The 15,195-nt window shown below is 35.8% G+C and overlaps 1 protein-coding gene across 5 annotated transcripts in view; it reads right to left on the bottom strand.

Annotated features, from left to right (window-relative positions):
- Positions 1-2,223: 2,223 nt before the first annotated feature.
- Lnpk (lunapark, ER junction formation factor) overlaps positions 2,224-15,195 on the bottom strand; it is a 52,673-nt gene continuing 39,701 nt past the window's right edge. For 2 of the 5 annotated variants that reach the window (XM_048425596.3, XM_048425595.3), the window contains exons 10-13: positions 14,200-14,305; positions 12,676-12,746; positions 11,827-11,997; positions 2,224-4,179 (exon numbers count right to left, since the gene is read on the bottom strand). In XM_048425596.3, the coding sequence (XP_048281553.3) occupies positions 3,941-4,179; positions 11,827-11,997; positions 12,676-12,746; positions 14,200-14,305 (587 nt within the window). In that variant the 3' untranslated portion in view covers positions 2,224-3,940. Of the gene's footprint in view, positions 4,180-7,019; positions 9,848-10,298; positions 10,382-10,471; positions 10,895-11,826; positions 11,998-12,675; positions 12,747-14,199; positions 14,306-15,195 lie in introns of those variants that run through there. The other 3 variants (XM_048425598.3, XM_048425597.3, XM_048425599.3) reach the window with 3 other exon arrangements.

The raw sequence follows: 15,195 nt of genomic DNA on the forward strand, positions 1-15,195 counted from the left end.
CTTTGTCGGTAAGTACTGTAAGATCAGATCTCCTCTCTCAGACACAGAAATCATGGCAGGCAGAAGCAAAGGTCTGAGCAGCACAGAACGGAGAGGAAAGCAAGCAAGATAAGGACAGATAAGCCAGTCTAAAAGGAGGATTTCACAGCCTCAGGTGAGAGAGGCGCGCATTAACAGGCAATTCCAAGATGACTGAGTGTAAGGATTCTAGGAGCTGGAGGCATATGTATTTCAGCAGCAGAGCTGTGTTCAGCATGTATGAGGCCGTGGGTTCAATCCAAGAACAAGAAGGGAAGTCATCACTAGGCATTTCTGCACATTCAGATCTCAGAGTTCCCACATACCAGATATAGACAAAGCTGCTGCTTCTCTCTACATCCTGCTTCTTTCCCATAACTCAAGATATAAAATACTCACAAAACTGTTTCAAAACCAAAATTGTGTGTACACACACACACACACAGCGGGCAGCATGTTATTTGATGGAACAATTCAAATTATTCCTATCATTCAAATGAGATGGAGAAATAAAATAAATGTAAAGGGAGCAAGGCACAATGGCTCACAGAAATGATCCCAGCAACTGCGAAGCCGAGGCCACGAGTCACAGATTCCAGACCATGCCGGGCTGTATTGCAGTATTCTGGGGGGAGTCCAGTGTTAAGGAGTTGGGATGGACAGTTTGACTACAGAGGGAAAGGAAGAGGCAACAAACTGGCTTGAATACTGATACTATTTGGTGGAAATGAGAAACAAGTTTGAACAAGTGTTCTTTTTAAAGTATACCGATTTCACAATGGCAGGGCAGGAGGTGGGTAAATACGCAGCTATGACAAGCTAGAGAGCTGACGTTCACAGATAGACAGTAATTATGAAATCTCTGGACTCCGAGGAGAGCTCCCAGAGTGCACAGGGTGAAGCCTAGCAGTAGGTGAAAGCAGGGAATACCAGCATCCAAAGGACACCGACAACAAAACACCAGAGGCTAACGGTAGTGTACGCCCAGAACCAAAGGAAAAGGGTGTCTCAGAGGAAAAATCAACCTGCCAAGCGGGAGTGAAGACCAGGAGTGCTCACTGGGCTTGCCTAGTTAGGCACCCGATTAATGAGTGGAACATTAGTAGACCCTCAACACCAGACAGAAGAAAAGCAAACTGGGAAGCCAGCTGATGAGAAAACAAACACCCTGCAGTAAAAATTCTGAGCAAAAACAAAGTGACATGCTACAGGACTAAAAGGCAGCCGGTCAGCTCCAGATGGGGAGATGAGGGGCACCCCTGACAGAAAAGAATAAAGCGGACACTGAAGGCAGGAGAGTACAAAGCACAGCCACAGAATTGAGAGGAGATTCTCAACTCAGCGCCTACAGAAGGGGACAGGTAGGAAAGACAGAGAGAGAAGCTAAGCCCTGTCTGTAGGTCACACTGGACACATGACCTGCAGTCACCACTCTGGCTTAACAGCTTGGTCTCCCTACTCACACTACTCTCCACAATCAGAAATGGGGAGTCTCCTTCTCTTTAGCCACTGACATCGGAGTCAAATTTTCTGCTTTAAAATAGGCTAATTATTTCTCTGTTGTGTTAGTTTTACTAATCTCCTTTTATGATTTGGATTTTTATTTTTAATTATGTGTATCTGTGGGAAAGAGAATGCACATGAGTTTAGGAGGCCAGAGAGAAGGCATCGGATCGTCTGGTCCTGGAGCCCCAGGTGGGAGCCCAGGTGAGTGCTAAGAGGCACACTCCAGCACTCCAAGAGCAGACTTACTCAACCACTAGGCCACCTCTCTAGCCCTCCTCTGCCTTTCTTCTTGGAGGTGTTTTTTGTAATAGCTGCTTAGGTTCATCATTAAATTCCTTTCTCTGAGGTACTCATCTTCAAGCACTTTAAATCAGATGTTTTTAACAAGATTCAACAAGGTGCTACTAACACACACACACACACACTCAGTGAAATTTAAAAACAAAAAATGTTAGATGAGGCTGGAGAGACAGCTTTAGAGGTTAAGAGCACTTCCTGCTCTTCCAGCCAGATTTGGTCCCCAGCATCCACGTGGAAGCTCTCAACCATCTGTAACTATCATTTCAAGGGATCAGTAAGTACCCTCTTCTGGCCTCTGCAGGTACCTGGCACACATGTGATGCACATACATTTCTGCAAGTGAAACATTCACACTCATAAAAATAAACACATCTTTTTAAAAAGATTCTATTCCACGAGTTTCACTTCTCCATTTCTTTAATCTATCATTTAGACACATGCATGACAGTAAATGCAGCAAACTGTTTCTGTGCGGAGAAACCAACTCAATGTCCATGCTTGTAAAACTTCATTATCTCCCATAGAAATAACCTCCATATTTCATAAGGATTTCAATAATAATAATAATAAATAATAATAATAAATTCTACCATGTAACCTAATATCTACTAATTTTCCAGCAAGAAAGCTAGGCACATCATATAAATTATTTTTATCATTCGAGTACCTATGGAAAATGGATATTATTCTTCCCACTTTACAAATAAAGTGAATGCAGAGAGGTTAGGTGAAATGCCCAGGATTACAAATCTGACATTCAAGTCTAGTTCCATATGCTTGAATTTATGGGCACTAAACTAAAATATCACAGACTGTTAAACTGGATTCTTTAATATATGTCAGATGAGATATTAAATCATAAAAATAAACTTTTAAAAGATAAAAAGTATATAGAATTGAAATAGATATTTATAACCAAAAAGATTAGCCAGACACACTATGCCAGCATGGCGCTCTTCTGGCATAGTGACTTCACTTCTGGGTGTTTCAATACTGGAGAAGACACATAAAAGGAAGCTAGAACAAACTATCATATTGTGTTTAAGAATAACTAGTCTATATCAAAATTCTTCCCACCTGATCCTAGGTACACATATTCAATCCAGTAAACTTCATTAGCAGTTAACTGCCTAGTCTAAAAAAAGTATTTGTCTCTCAGAGTTAAAACTACAAATGCCATAACGCATCTCAAAATCAGAAAATTTTAACTTCTGATTAAAAACACTATCTTCTTTCTCTGAATTTCAAAGTCTAAATGAAAAACAAAACATTATATGTATTTATCATATAATGAACTCTCTCTACCAAAATTATTTTTCAGATAGCTAGTCATCCATCAAACACTATGTGAAGAAGTCTAGATATTTAACAAAGAAAAACCATTGCCAGGTCAGCTTTATTTTCCTTAACAAAACACACACATGAAAAAAATTCATTTATATATATCATCATTATTTTACAAATATAAATAATACCAAGAATTCAAGTACAGCCAAGTGCAGACGCAGTTCCTATCTGTTAACATGTAAACATAAACTAACTATATACATCATGTGCCTTTGGCCCAGCTGCAAAGGAGAAGACATCAAAAGAAGCCCTGCCCTTGACTGTTGGCTGCCTCTTACTGAGAGTTCGTACCAATGCCTATGTAATCAGGGTTACAGCTTTCAGTGTCACTTAATGTAAACACCTAAACAGATATTTCCTTCCCCACTGGCAAATATCTCAGGAGTTAAAATTTAATGATGAAATAGTCAAAATCCTAATTATGTTTCACGCTATTAAAGAAATTATTCCTAGCCAAAATTCCTATGTCAAAATGGGTATTACTTACAAGTTACAGATGTAGAAAACAAAAATGCTTTTTTGTTTAAACTTTAGAATGCATAAAGTACCTAATAGCTTCGTGGGTCTCTGCACACTCACTGACACCACGCGCTTTTACATTCAATGCCCAGCAGTCAGGACTTGAACACACTGAGCTCACTAGGCAATCTAAATTTGAATAATATTAAGCATATATCTAAAAGGCAAATTTTTGAGTACCACAATAAAAAGCAATAACTGACATCAACAAGACTACAAACATCCAGTTGAAGGCACATGGAATTATTTACTAGTGTGTCACCAAAGGTTCTCCACTTGGTTCAAGATTAGAAACAGAATCATCACTGAGCATGGGTGACTTGGCTTCATCTGTTGGCGTTTCCTCGGTCTCAGTCTCTTCTTGTTGTTCCTCTGCTCCCTCTGAACCTGATGCTTCGTCACTCACTGGGCTTGTCTGCTCTGCCACTGGTATTTTCTCATCTCTCTGCTCTGCACTATTATCAAGAACATCTTGTTCTTCTAAAGATTCTGAAAAGAGAAAGACATAAGACTTCAGGAAAAGCCAAATGTCAAAAGTGCTAAGTAAGGCAAAATCAAAGATCAACTACACATGTACTAAGAAACAGTAGAATGGTCTAGTATTACCTCTTACATCTTCTACAGCAAGCACTTAACTCTATAGCATACCACTTAGAAATGAATATAACTGAGTAACTGACACAAATAAACCCATATTTTCATAATTTCATACGCAACAAGCTTCTAAAGATACATCGGCAAGTTCAGTGTCCAAAACTCAAGGCCGAACAGGATGAGATACTGTAAATTTATTGATTTTTTTGATGACTTGGCACAGACTTGAGTCACCTGCAAAATGGGATCTGAACGGAAGGCCCACCTCCATCAGATCAGTCTGTGGGCTGGGGACATTTCTATTTTCTTTCTTCTTCTTTTTTTTTCTTAGCTATGAATGCCTAGCTGTAGCTTGGCTTCTTTTCCTTTTTTCTTTTTTATAATTTATTTTGTTATTTTTTTAAAAAAGAAAACAAACTATCTTTTTTCATTTTACATACCAATCCCAGTTCCCACTCCCTCCCCTCCACCTACTTCCTTTCAACCACTGCCATCCACTCCTCAGAGGGTAAGGCACATCCTCAAGGCATTTCTTGATTAATGACTGATGTGGGAGAGGTCAGCACACTGTGACCTTGAGTTGCATTTTTAAAAAAAAAAAAAAAAAAAAAAAGATGAACAAGTCATAGGGAGCAAGCCAGTAAACTGCACCCCTCCAGTCTCTACTTCAGTTCCTGCCTCCAGGCTCCAGCCCTGAGTTCCTGACTCAACATCCCTCAGTGATGGACTATGACCTGGAAGTTGGGAGTTATAAGGTGAAATAAACTTTCTTCCATGAAATTAATTTCGTAAGTGTTTTATCACAGCAATAGAGAAACCTAACTAGGACAATAAGGTAAGAGTCTAGAAAACAAATGTACAATCTCCCAAGTTCCTGAACAGAAAATAGTTTTCCTAACACTGTAAGCAATGTATAATGCATGCTTTTGTGATGAGCACATATGAGCATGTATGTATGCATATGTAGGCAGTACTCTCCAGACCTTATATACATTTCCATTCTTCAAGAATGAGAGAAGTCAAGATCCATCTTTACAACTCCATGTCTTGTCTCTCATTATCCCTGTCCAAGACCCCGCTGTTTAAACTTAGGGATTAGAGTATGCTCCACACTTTACAGTGCTAGGACAAAACCAGTCTTTTTCCTTCTGTCTATACACAGAAAGTTTGTCCCTACATGAGAACTTACTCCCTTTAAATTCTAATTATTTTTGATTTTTAATTTAAATCTCTTAATAATAATAATTTAGTAATAAAATATTGATTAACTAAACTTTCTTAGATCCTTTAAATATTAAAGAATGAGGTGGGGGAGCCAGCGACAGAGGCAGTGAGAGCTTGGAGTCACCTCATTTTTAAGTCAAAGATAAAAATCCAGCTTTAAGGCATTTCCTTTTTTATATATATAATAAACCTAATATTCTTGCTAGCAGAAAAGTAATTAAACCACATGAGCTAAGCAAAAGGTAAAATGCTATGCTCAAAATTGTTCTTTATGATAAATTACAAATGTTATTGATACAAAAAAATCTTGGGGAAGGCCAGCTTGCTTAAGGAAAGAGTCTAGTTAAAGTCCTTGTAACATGTAGCCAAAATTTCACAAAATAAATAGTTTTGTAATAAAATGATGAGTATTATGCACACACCATTGTAAAAGTACTAGAAATCTATGATTTAAGCATATTGGTTTTAATAAACACAAACAAACTTTTTTGTCAGAATTTGGAAAATATTTTTAAAGTATTATCTCCTAAAACTTATATCCTGGACGCCCATCTACAGGATTAGTTACAACTACTTTCTCCTTTTACAGAACAAAAGGCTCAGACTCCACAGTTAGGGGCATCCATATAGTGACATCTTTCTGTATGACAATCCAAATAGTAGCAATCACACAGCAGTGAGGGATGGCATAAACGATGCTTGTGACACAATTACAGAAGTCTGGTTGTTATCATACGGAACTTAAATGGCACCGCTGCACCACGGGAAGAAAAGCAATGAGTCACTCAGTTTTGTTAAATTAGCAGGGCAGAAAGGGAAAGCAGAAAGGGCAAGCAAAACTCTATGGATATATACAAATCACTTCTGCTACAAAGGCAAACAAGCTCTCCTGCAGAAAACTTAGGAGTCACCAACCACTTTTAATTCACCCTCACAGAATTTATTCACAGTGGAATTTTTTTTTAAAGATTTATTTATTATGTATACAACACTCCTTCCATGTATGCTTGCATGCCAGAAGAGGGCGCCAGATCTCATTATAGATGGCTGTGAGCCACCATGTGGTTGCTGGGAATTGAACTCAGGACCTCTGGAAGAGCAGTCAGTGCTCTTAACCTCTGAGCCATCTCTCCAGCCCTTCACAGTGGAATTTTAAGAGTCACAGCTTGGGCGTATGCGTGTTCCTTCCCAGTCCAGCTGTGGTTGACAGTTGTATGGCTGGGGCAGACCAAGGGGCCACTGGCAGAGGCACTGAGATTTATCTCTACTGCATGTACTGGCTTTTGGGGATCCTATGATCTTTGGATGTATTCCTTGCTCAGCCTAGATTTAGTAGGAAGGGTCCTGGACCTTCCACAAAGCAAAGTAGGAGAGCCTTACTCTCTCTTAGGATTAGATGGGGTGGGGTGGAAGAGAGTGTGGAGGGGATGGGAGGAAAGGAGGGAGTGGGAATTTGAATTGGTATTTAAAAAAAAAAAATCTAATAAATTTAAAAAAAAAAAGAGTCACAGTTTTTCATACTCTCTGGCCATAAGCCAATATTTATTCAGCAAGAAATTTGTCATTTGTTTAGTAAGCCTTCTGAAACCAATCCATCAAGCCATATAAAAAAAAAAGCTAATAACCAGGGTACAACCTACAAACACCACGTTTAAGTGAACATAGGCACATACCATTGGCTAAGTTCTAACATACAAACACAATAGCAGAGAGGTCAAGGTTCAAACTTTATTGTATTAAACTTTTGTAATATTACTAACTTCAAAAACTTTATCATGTCAAAGCAAAATTTAAAATTCTAGGTTTGTATAAAAAGCTAATACAAAGAATAGAACTGGAATTTTAAACACCTATAATACATGAATTCAAAGAAATACCATGTGTCTCAATAACTAGAAAATATGACACAGTCTCCAGTCAAAATTATATTTCAGAAAATATATGGAAAACTAAAAACTTGTGAAATGATCAGTAGAAAATAAAAATAACCAAACTGCCTATTTACAAGTATTTTTCTTGTCTTGGGTTGATCTGTAAAAGCAGTCTTGATGGGAGCAACACTAACAAAGACTGGCATGTTATATCCCTACGACGCAAAACAGCTAGCATTTGATGTGGAGAGGGCAATTCCACCTTACAGGAAACCATACAAACAAGATCTAAAAGACCAGGTGCACAGAATTAACAAATATGTAACAATTTACATTTAAACATTACAGTATTATAATAAGATCACATATAATCCCCAAAGTACGAATTTCTATGAAAACATCATTTGCCTATTTTAATAAAAACAAAAACTGTTTTGTTTTGTTTAATGAAGCTTCAGTTTAGTTTAAAATATGTTAGCATTTTACCATAAGATACCAAAAGACTAAGACTTAAGATAGTGAACTGAATGACCTGATTATATATGCAAGAAAAAATAATTCAAATCAGGTTTGGTATCTATAATGCAAAACAAACAAAAATAGTACACCAAAATAGGATGAAACAAAAATGATAAATCAATGTTTTTTTTCCTATTCCTATTCACCACTTTCCACTCCCAAATTATTAAAACAGCAGTGTTTTTCTACCAAATAATAGCACTTAGTAACTGACTGTTTAGGCTGAGCCTCAGCTCAGCTAGATGACTCAAATTCAAAACAATGTAATTGTATAATAAAAACACTATTGCTTCACCTATAAACACACAGGTGCAAAAACATAAAAAGAGGCTTAGCTTTAGATTTTTATTCTAGCTCTTAAAGAAAACTAAATAATCTAGCAACATAATTTCTTTTTTCTTTGTGGGGAAATTGAAGCTTGGCTCTCTTATAGTGCTCACTATACAAGTACACTATACATATCCCTCCCCACAATTAAATTGAAATTGACAATTTCAATCTTTAAGTACATAGGTTGTAAAGAAGGCATTTTTGCCTTCCTTAGGGTCAGTATATTTAAGGAACAAAGGCATAAATTTCATCCCAAGTCATAAGAATGACTCAATAAATAATTCATTTAAATTATAACCATATTTTAAAAATAGTTAAAATTCAAAACATAGAATATTATATAGTTATTTATCACTAGTGAACAATTCAGTTAAACAAATTATGAGTTTCATTACGAAGCAATAACCTAAAACTAAATCATTAGGTGGAAATGTTTAGGAAAAAGGAATCAGAAGATCAAATTATATCTATATCTAACACAAAATACAAAAATATTCAGAAATTCAACATAAACAAAGGTTGAAACGTTGGTGAGGAGTCTGACATATACACAGGAACCAACAAAATTTTCATTATCAAACGGTAAAATATCCTAGAGCATCATAAGATAAACACTAAAAACAGAATTCTTATTCATTCAATAGAACCTAATAGTAACAGTATTCTGCATAAAAAAAAAGAAATAATTCCAGATTACCAAATTTCTTATTTTATAAAGTTTACTTAACTATCAATACTGGATAGAAGTCAAGAATTTTCATATCATAGAGTGAATAAAAGATATTTTCAACTAAAGCAATGACCTGGGCCCTAGATAATCATAACTGAATAATGGAAACAATATTTTTTTTCAAATATGGTAGCAAAGAAAGCAGCACTAGACTCACACAATAATGAGCTGATTACAGCACCCATGACTGGAATCTTAGACACAAGTATTTTGGGAAGGACTTTCCTCACCATCAGCATTAGAGCTGGAACTGTGGAGCCAGCGTTCTCTCCTCCTGATGTGGGCTCATCAGACTTTCATGGCAAGGGCTCTGCTCACTGAGTCATCCTGCTGACCTCAGTTTTAGGGGTAGGAAAACCAGTCAACCACTTCAATGTCCATTGGCAGAGTTAATTTTTTATATATTTAGGTATTGTATCATTTTATCATAAAAGAAAATAAGGAATCTAAAAGCAAGTCCTTGTTTGGTATGTCGTATCTGGTACAGTTTTAGAAATACAGCAATTAATACCACTAGTTTCTTGTATTTTTGTTATTATATGTTATCAAAGTATCTGGATGTACAGTAAAAAAGTTCAATGATTAACAAGATTTCTTCTAGGTCTCTTTGGTGAAACTAGATTCCAATGCTCTTCTGAAAAGTGATACCAAAAATTTAAAACCCTCACCCTAAGTGTGAATTCTTCTAATATCAGAATCCAGAAAAAACTTAGCTGCAAAGACATGTTACACAGACTGGGAGAAGAAAATCTTGGTTGTAGATCATTTATATAAATGCTTACTGATATTTTTTGGAAGAAAACCTCAGAAGGAAGTTACCTTTTCAGTGTATCTGTAAATTCATCAACATACTCTGTACAGTTCCTGGTCAAGAAGCTATTTCAATATGCTTTAAAAACACAAAAGGAAAACAAAATTTCTGTCCAGTCCTCAATTTTCTACAACCCTAATGAATTTAGAAATCAAACTTTAATCTTCCAGCTCTATTGACTACTAGTCCAGAGATGACTGAAATCATACTGTCTTACTTAATAGCTCAATTTATCCACCAGTGTTTAAAATAAATGCAGCTCTCTTTGCTCATCAGAAATACTGGGCATCATTTGCTATAGGACCCAGTATAACTATAACATTGTGGAGTAATAGGGGTCTCGGAGAAGTTTTCATCTTCTGAAGAAACAATAAAAAAGGTGGCCGGCCACTCTGATGAATCCAAAGAGAAGTACAAAAAGTTACTACTCTAAAGACGCCTTTTAAAAGATGGAATTACTGCTTCAGCTCTTAGTACTAAGGAGTCATCAGACCCTGCCTCAAGTTTAGTCTTCACCTATTAACATTACCTTACTGGGGTTCACTTTGAGCCAGTTAGACTTCATTCCGGAGCTTTCAGATAGAAAATGGGACATCTGAGGGACTGTTCCTCCTAGATTAGATGAGAAGGAAAAGTATGGCTGTGTGTCGTTTGCTAACTATCCATCTTGACCTTAGCAGAAGAAATAAAGAATAGGACCCATTATCAAAATTTATATTTTGCTGTATTTTTTTCCTTTTCCTCTTTAAAAAGAAAACCAAACAAAAATACTATTGGCTTTCAAGCATTCACTTTAGCTTCCATAAGCATGGCTACTCATGAAGGGACTTCAGTCTGTCCTCTAGGCATCTTCAGTATAAAATCCTTTATTCTCAGTCCAAGAGGTCGCAATGCCAAGGCAGATGGTTTGCATGTGTCAGCATGCAGCTCAGAGCATGACGTAAGCAAAAGAAAAAGGTTGACACTGTGTTTGGAGTTGATGCTGCAGACTTGGAGACGAAGATGCATTCACTCAGCGCTGGAAGTACACAGGCTCAGTCATAGCTGTCTGTATTCATGGTCACTTTGATACTTGTTAGTAAGCCAAACGCCAAGCCAAATTCCACACATATTTCAGGTTCATTCCTCAAAGTTTAAAAAAAAGATCTTGAATCTCATACTAACTTTCTGATATCTAAAATATTCACTGCTTCATATAATCCAGCTAAAGCAATTCTAATTCTTTTAAGAAAAATAAATCATAATAATCAATATATAATTGTTACTTAATTTATGAGCTTCCAGGATGTTTTTAAACACTAGGCAATAGTAACAAAATATTATGGTCTGTTTCATAATTTTAAATATCTTCCTAATTTAGAAATAAGTGACAAGAAGTGAGTGAACACTACTAACAAGAAACGGCTGGCAGCTTTCTATTCAACTGCTCAAGTTCCCAGGGAACCTTCAGAGTTCCTACGATAGACTTGCAAGAATAATTCTAAAACACGAGTTCTAATAAATCTTGTTCCTATACAACGAAGTGACTCCTTCATCACAGATGATGCTAAGCTCATGGACTTCTAATAAACTGTCCAAATGAAACACGGTGCTATTAATATTAACCAAGTTGTCCAAAACATGCAAGGATGACTTTCCAATCCTAAGGTTTCTGTTTTCCGATCATCTCTACAATCTGAATGGTAGACACACACCTATTCCACCCACATATATTCTAAATGTTCTGCCGTTAGAACAGTTGTTTCTTAATTTCAGTGCTTCATTGTGAGACATCAAAGGGATTCCATGAGAGCATCCCTAGTCGAGTCTCTTGGACTTTAGAAGAGTTCACTCCATAAACAACGTTTAGCCAGCTGGTGCTAAGTGCTGCCGATCACATGACCGGCACTGGAAAACTGAAACGCAGCGTGTCAATCCAGAAGCCATCAGTGCAATAGCTGACATATGCATGCTGAAGAATTGATAAATTAATCCACTGTCATCTTTCTAAGAATTGTGCTCTTATTATTAGGCTACACACATTACCAAGACAAACATTTTACCTAGCATAGTCATACCTTCACTGAACTGGCTCTGTGTTGAGGGTACACTTTCTGATGACACGGGACCAGCTGAGCTTGAGCCTTCCACTGCCTGCCTCTTTTCAAAGCTAAACTCTGGAAGTCGTGGAGCTTGAGGTCTGGTTTTTCTTGCAGGATTCAAGAAAAAACAGTAGGCACATCGAAAAGCTTCATAGAAGTTTTTAAAAATGAAGAAAGAAAAAACAAATTTCAAGAACTAATCAGATAACTCACAAGATTAGTTTTATAAATAATCAGACTCAAGTTATAAATTTATAACTTCTGAATTTCTACCTTACTATCATTAATATTAATGCATACTACATGATTACTATGAGAATTCAAATATTAATCTTAAAGGTGTAACAAGTTAAATAACAGCTTAATAGCAAAATTTCATAATTATTTAAATACTTGACTGAACTTGGATTTCTAATCAACAGAATAATTTCATATTTTAAGACCCAGAATCTTGTCTAAGATGTAGTATGCTAAATTTCTAAAGCATAACTTATCATGTGAGCATTTAATAATGTCTGCATATGAAAATAACTGGTGATCTTAAAAGTGAATGCTAATGCTTAGCTCCCACCCCCAGTAATTAAATCGGACTCCCTGTAGTTGAGTCTGGGTAGCAGAATATCTGAGAACAGCTGGCCTAGGGGCTATGCATTCTAAAAAGGAATTGCATTAGTTTTTCTCCTTTGTTTTTAGTATTAAATAAGGAGACAATGTACCTGGTCAATATGTACAGGCAGTACCTAAAATAAAATATTACATGGAAGTAGATGAGAATGATACATTTAAGAGTAAAATATTTAAACCTAACTATCCAAAAATCCTTACCAATGTACTCGAATTCTTCTTTCAAAGCCATGCCATTGTGAGAAAAACACTGCTGACATATGAGAGCATACCTGCACCACAGGGAAACAGCACACGGTTACACTACAGATGAAGGTCACAGAGGCCACTTAGTCATGTGACTTACGTCAAATACAGATGACTATGCCATAATAAATGGATGTCAGCAAATCATTAACAACACTCCTTAAGCAAAAGCTGAAGTTATTTTTGAAATTTACCAAAATTTCAACCAGTTTGAAATACAATTTGAGTTGGGAGTATAGCTCAGTGATAGGATGCTTGCTGAGCATGTGCAAGATCCTGAGCTCTTTCCCCAGCACCTAATAAACACTTGAAAATAAAATAAACAAGGCATAAAGCATTTAAAGGTATATGTGCATATATAAATAGATGTGTATGTGTGTGCATATGTATGTATGCGCATCTATATATACAAGATATTAAAAATAAACTAATGAACAACTGAATATATCTTAAGTTAACAGAAACAAGTTTAGAAATCGAGAGCTTGAGAAGTGGCTCAGCAGTTAAGATCATAGCATATACCACTCTTCCAGAGGACCTGAGTTTGATTCCCAGCAACTATATAAGGCAACTCAACCATCTAAAACTCCAACTCCAGGGAATCATGTTTCTGGCTTGTGTGTACCTACATTGATATACACAGACACACATACATACACACAACTTAAAAATTGATAAAAAATAATTTTTTTAAAGTTTAGCAACAAACAAATTTCTCAGTGACTTATTACTAGAGATGAGAACTTCCAAATTATGTTTTATTAAGACTGGAAATGATGGAACCTTCTTAGAGATTCACAATAAATATTATAAAAAATAAGATAAAGAAGAAACACTGAAAACCCTTACAGAAAATAAATACATTTAATTCTATATAATTAGGACCAATAGTAACTTTTTATATGATGTGGTTTCTGTACCTTTCTCATTATCAGTTATACTTAAACCTCATTCTCATTTTCTGTTCTCTAATCAGATGGTTGGCTTAATCAGATCATTCTGTTTTGAATAACATACAACTTATATTAGCATTAAATTATGCTCCCTTTATGAAACTGATACTAACCAGAGAAGATTTTTTAAAGCCCACACGATGATAAATGCTTTGCACACTCATAAATGCTTTGCACACTTCCTAGATTTATGGTAAGGACCAAGTAATACAAAAATCTAAAAAACGTTTGAAAAATAGTAACTGCTAAATAATGCACAGCTGTAACAACTATTAGAAGTGTTTCCATCACCACCACCAACAGTGACACATATGAAAAATTCCATTTCTCATCGACCTACCATGTTTGTACTATTTTTCCTCTCTTCAATTTTAACAGGTGAAACAAAAATAATTCAATTTCTCTAAAATGATAACAGAACTAAAAAGTACAACTACAAGCCACAAACATCACAAATATACACATACACTGGCCAGTAGTGTTTTTTTTTTTATGTTCCTTTACCTACTAGCGCAGCAAATATTACCTGTTCTGTGGACCATCACCAACTAAATATTCAACAACTCTATCCAGAGCGCCTCGTTCTCGGGGGAGAATGGGTCTTGCTAAGGGTGGACCTGGAGGATGAAGGCCTAGCAAAGAAAGAAAATCAGAAGAAATTTGTGTGTACACAATACATATACAAGATTTAATTCAACTACCAAAGTGATTTAGTTGTGTTAGAATATTTAACATTCGTTGAAAGATTTTAACAAAACAACAAAATACTAACTCTTATAAATCTCTATACAGTATGAAATGCTTAATAAACAAGTCTCAATACATTTAATCAGATCCAAACAGCACACAGTATATTTTCTAACTACAAAAGAATTAGAATCAGCAGCAGAAAACATCTTAAAGCTCACCAAACATTTAAAACTATCTAACTAATTCAGGATGCATTTCAAAATCAAAACAGAAATTAGAAAATATTTAGCTGAACTAAAAAGAAAAAGGAAACATAAAAAGATATGTGTAGCTAATACAGTACTTAGGCAAACATTCTACCACTGAGCTAGATTCCCAGTTTTCAAATTAGACTTTAAAAGCATTTATATCAATTTAAGTGGCTGGAGTATTTTACTTTTACATATTTAAAGTGAACATGTCCACAAAGCAATCTGGATACATAAAACAAAAGATTTCATTCAAGTATCTTAGGCTTCCTGCAACTTCATAATAACTTGATTAAATAACTTGGCAACTTTAAAAATAATGCATTTTAATACTCACAGTGTCATGGGGAACAGTAAATAATAAACATCAAAAGCAATTATTGTAGGAATACTGGGCATTTTTATACAGTCTGGCAAATTATCAAGTACCTGCTGCTTATTAATTTTCAAACATATGGGAGCACTGCGGTAATATACATTAAATTGATTCTCTCACAAACATGTTGGAATAGAAAAATGAATTACTAATTTTCTCTATAATAAATTGTTTAACTCATTCACATTTTTGGCAAAGTACAATATAA

Source organism: Myodes glareolus, chromosome 21, assembly GCF_982192425.1.
Source record: "Myodes glareolus chromosome 21, mMyoGla1.1, whole genome shotgun sequence".
NCBI lineage: Eukaryota > Metazoa > Chordata > Mammalia > Rodentia > Cricetidae > Myodes > Myodes glareolus.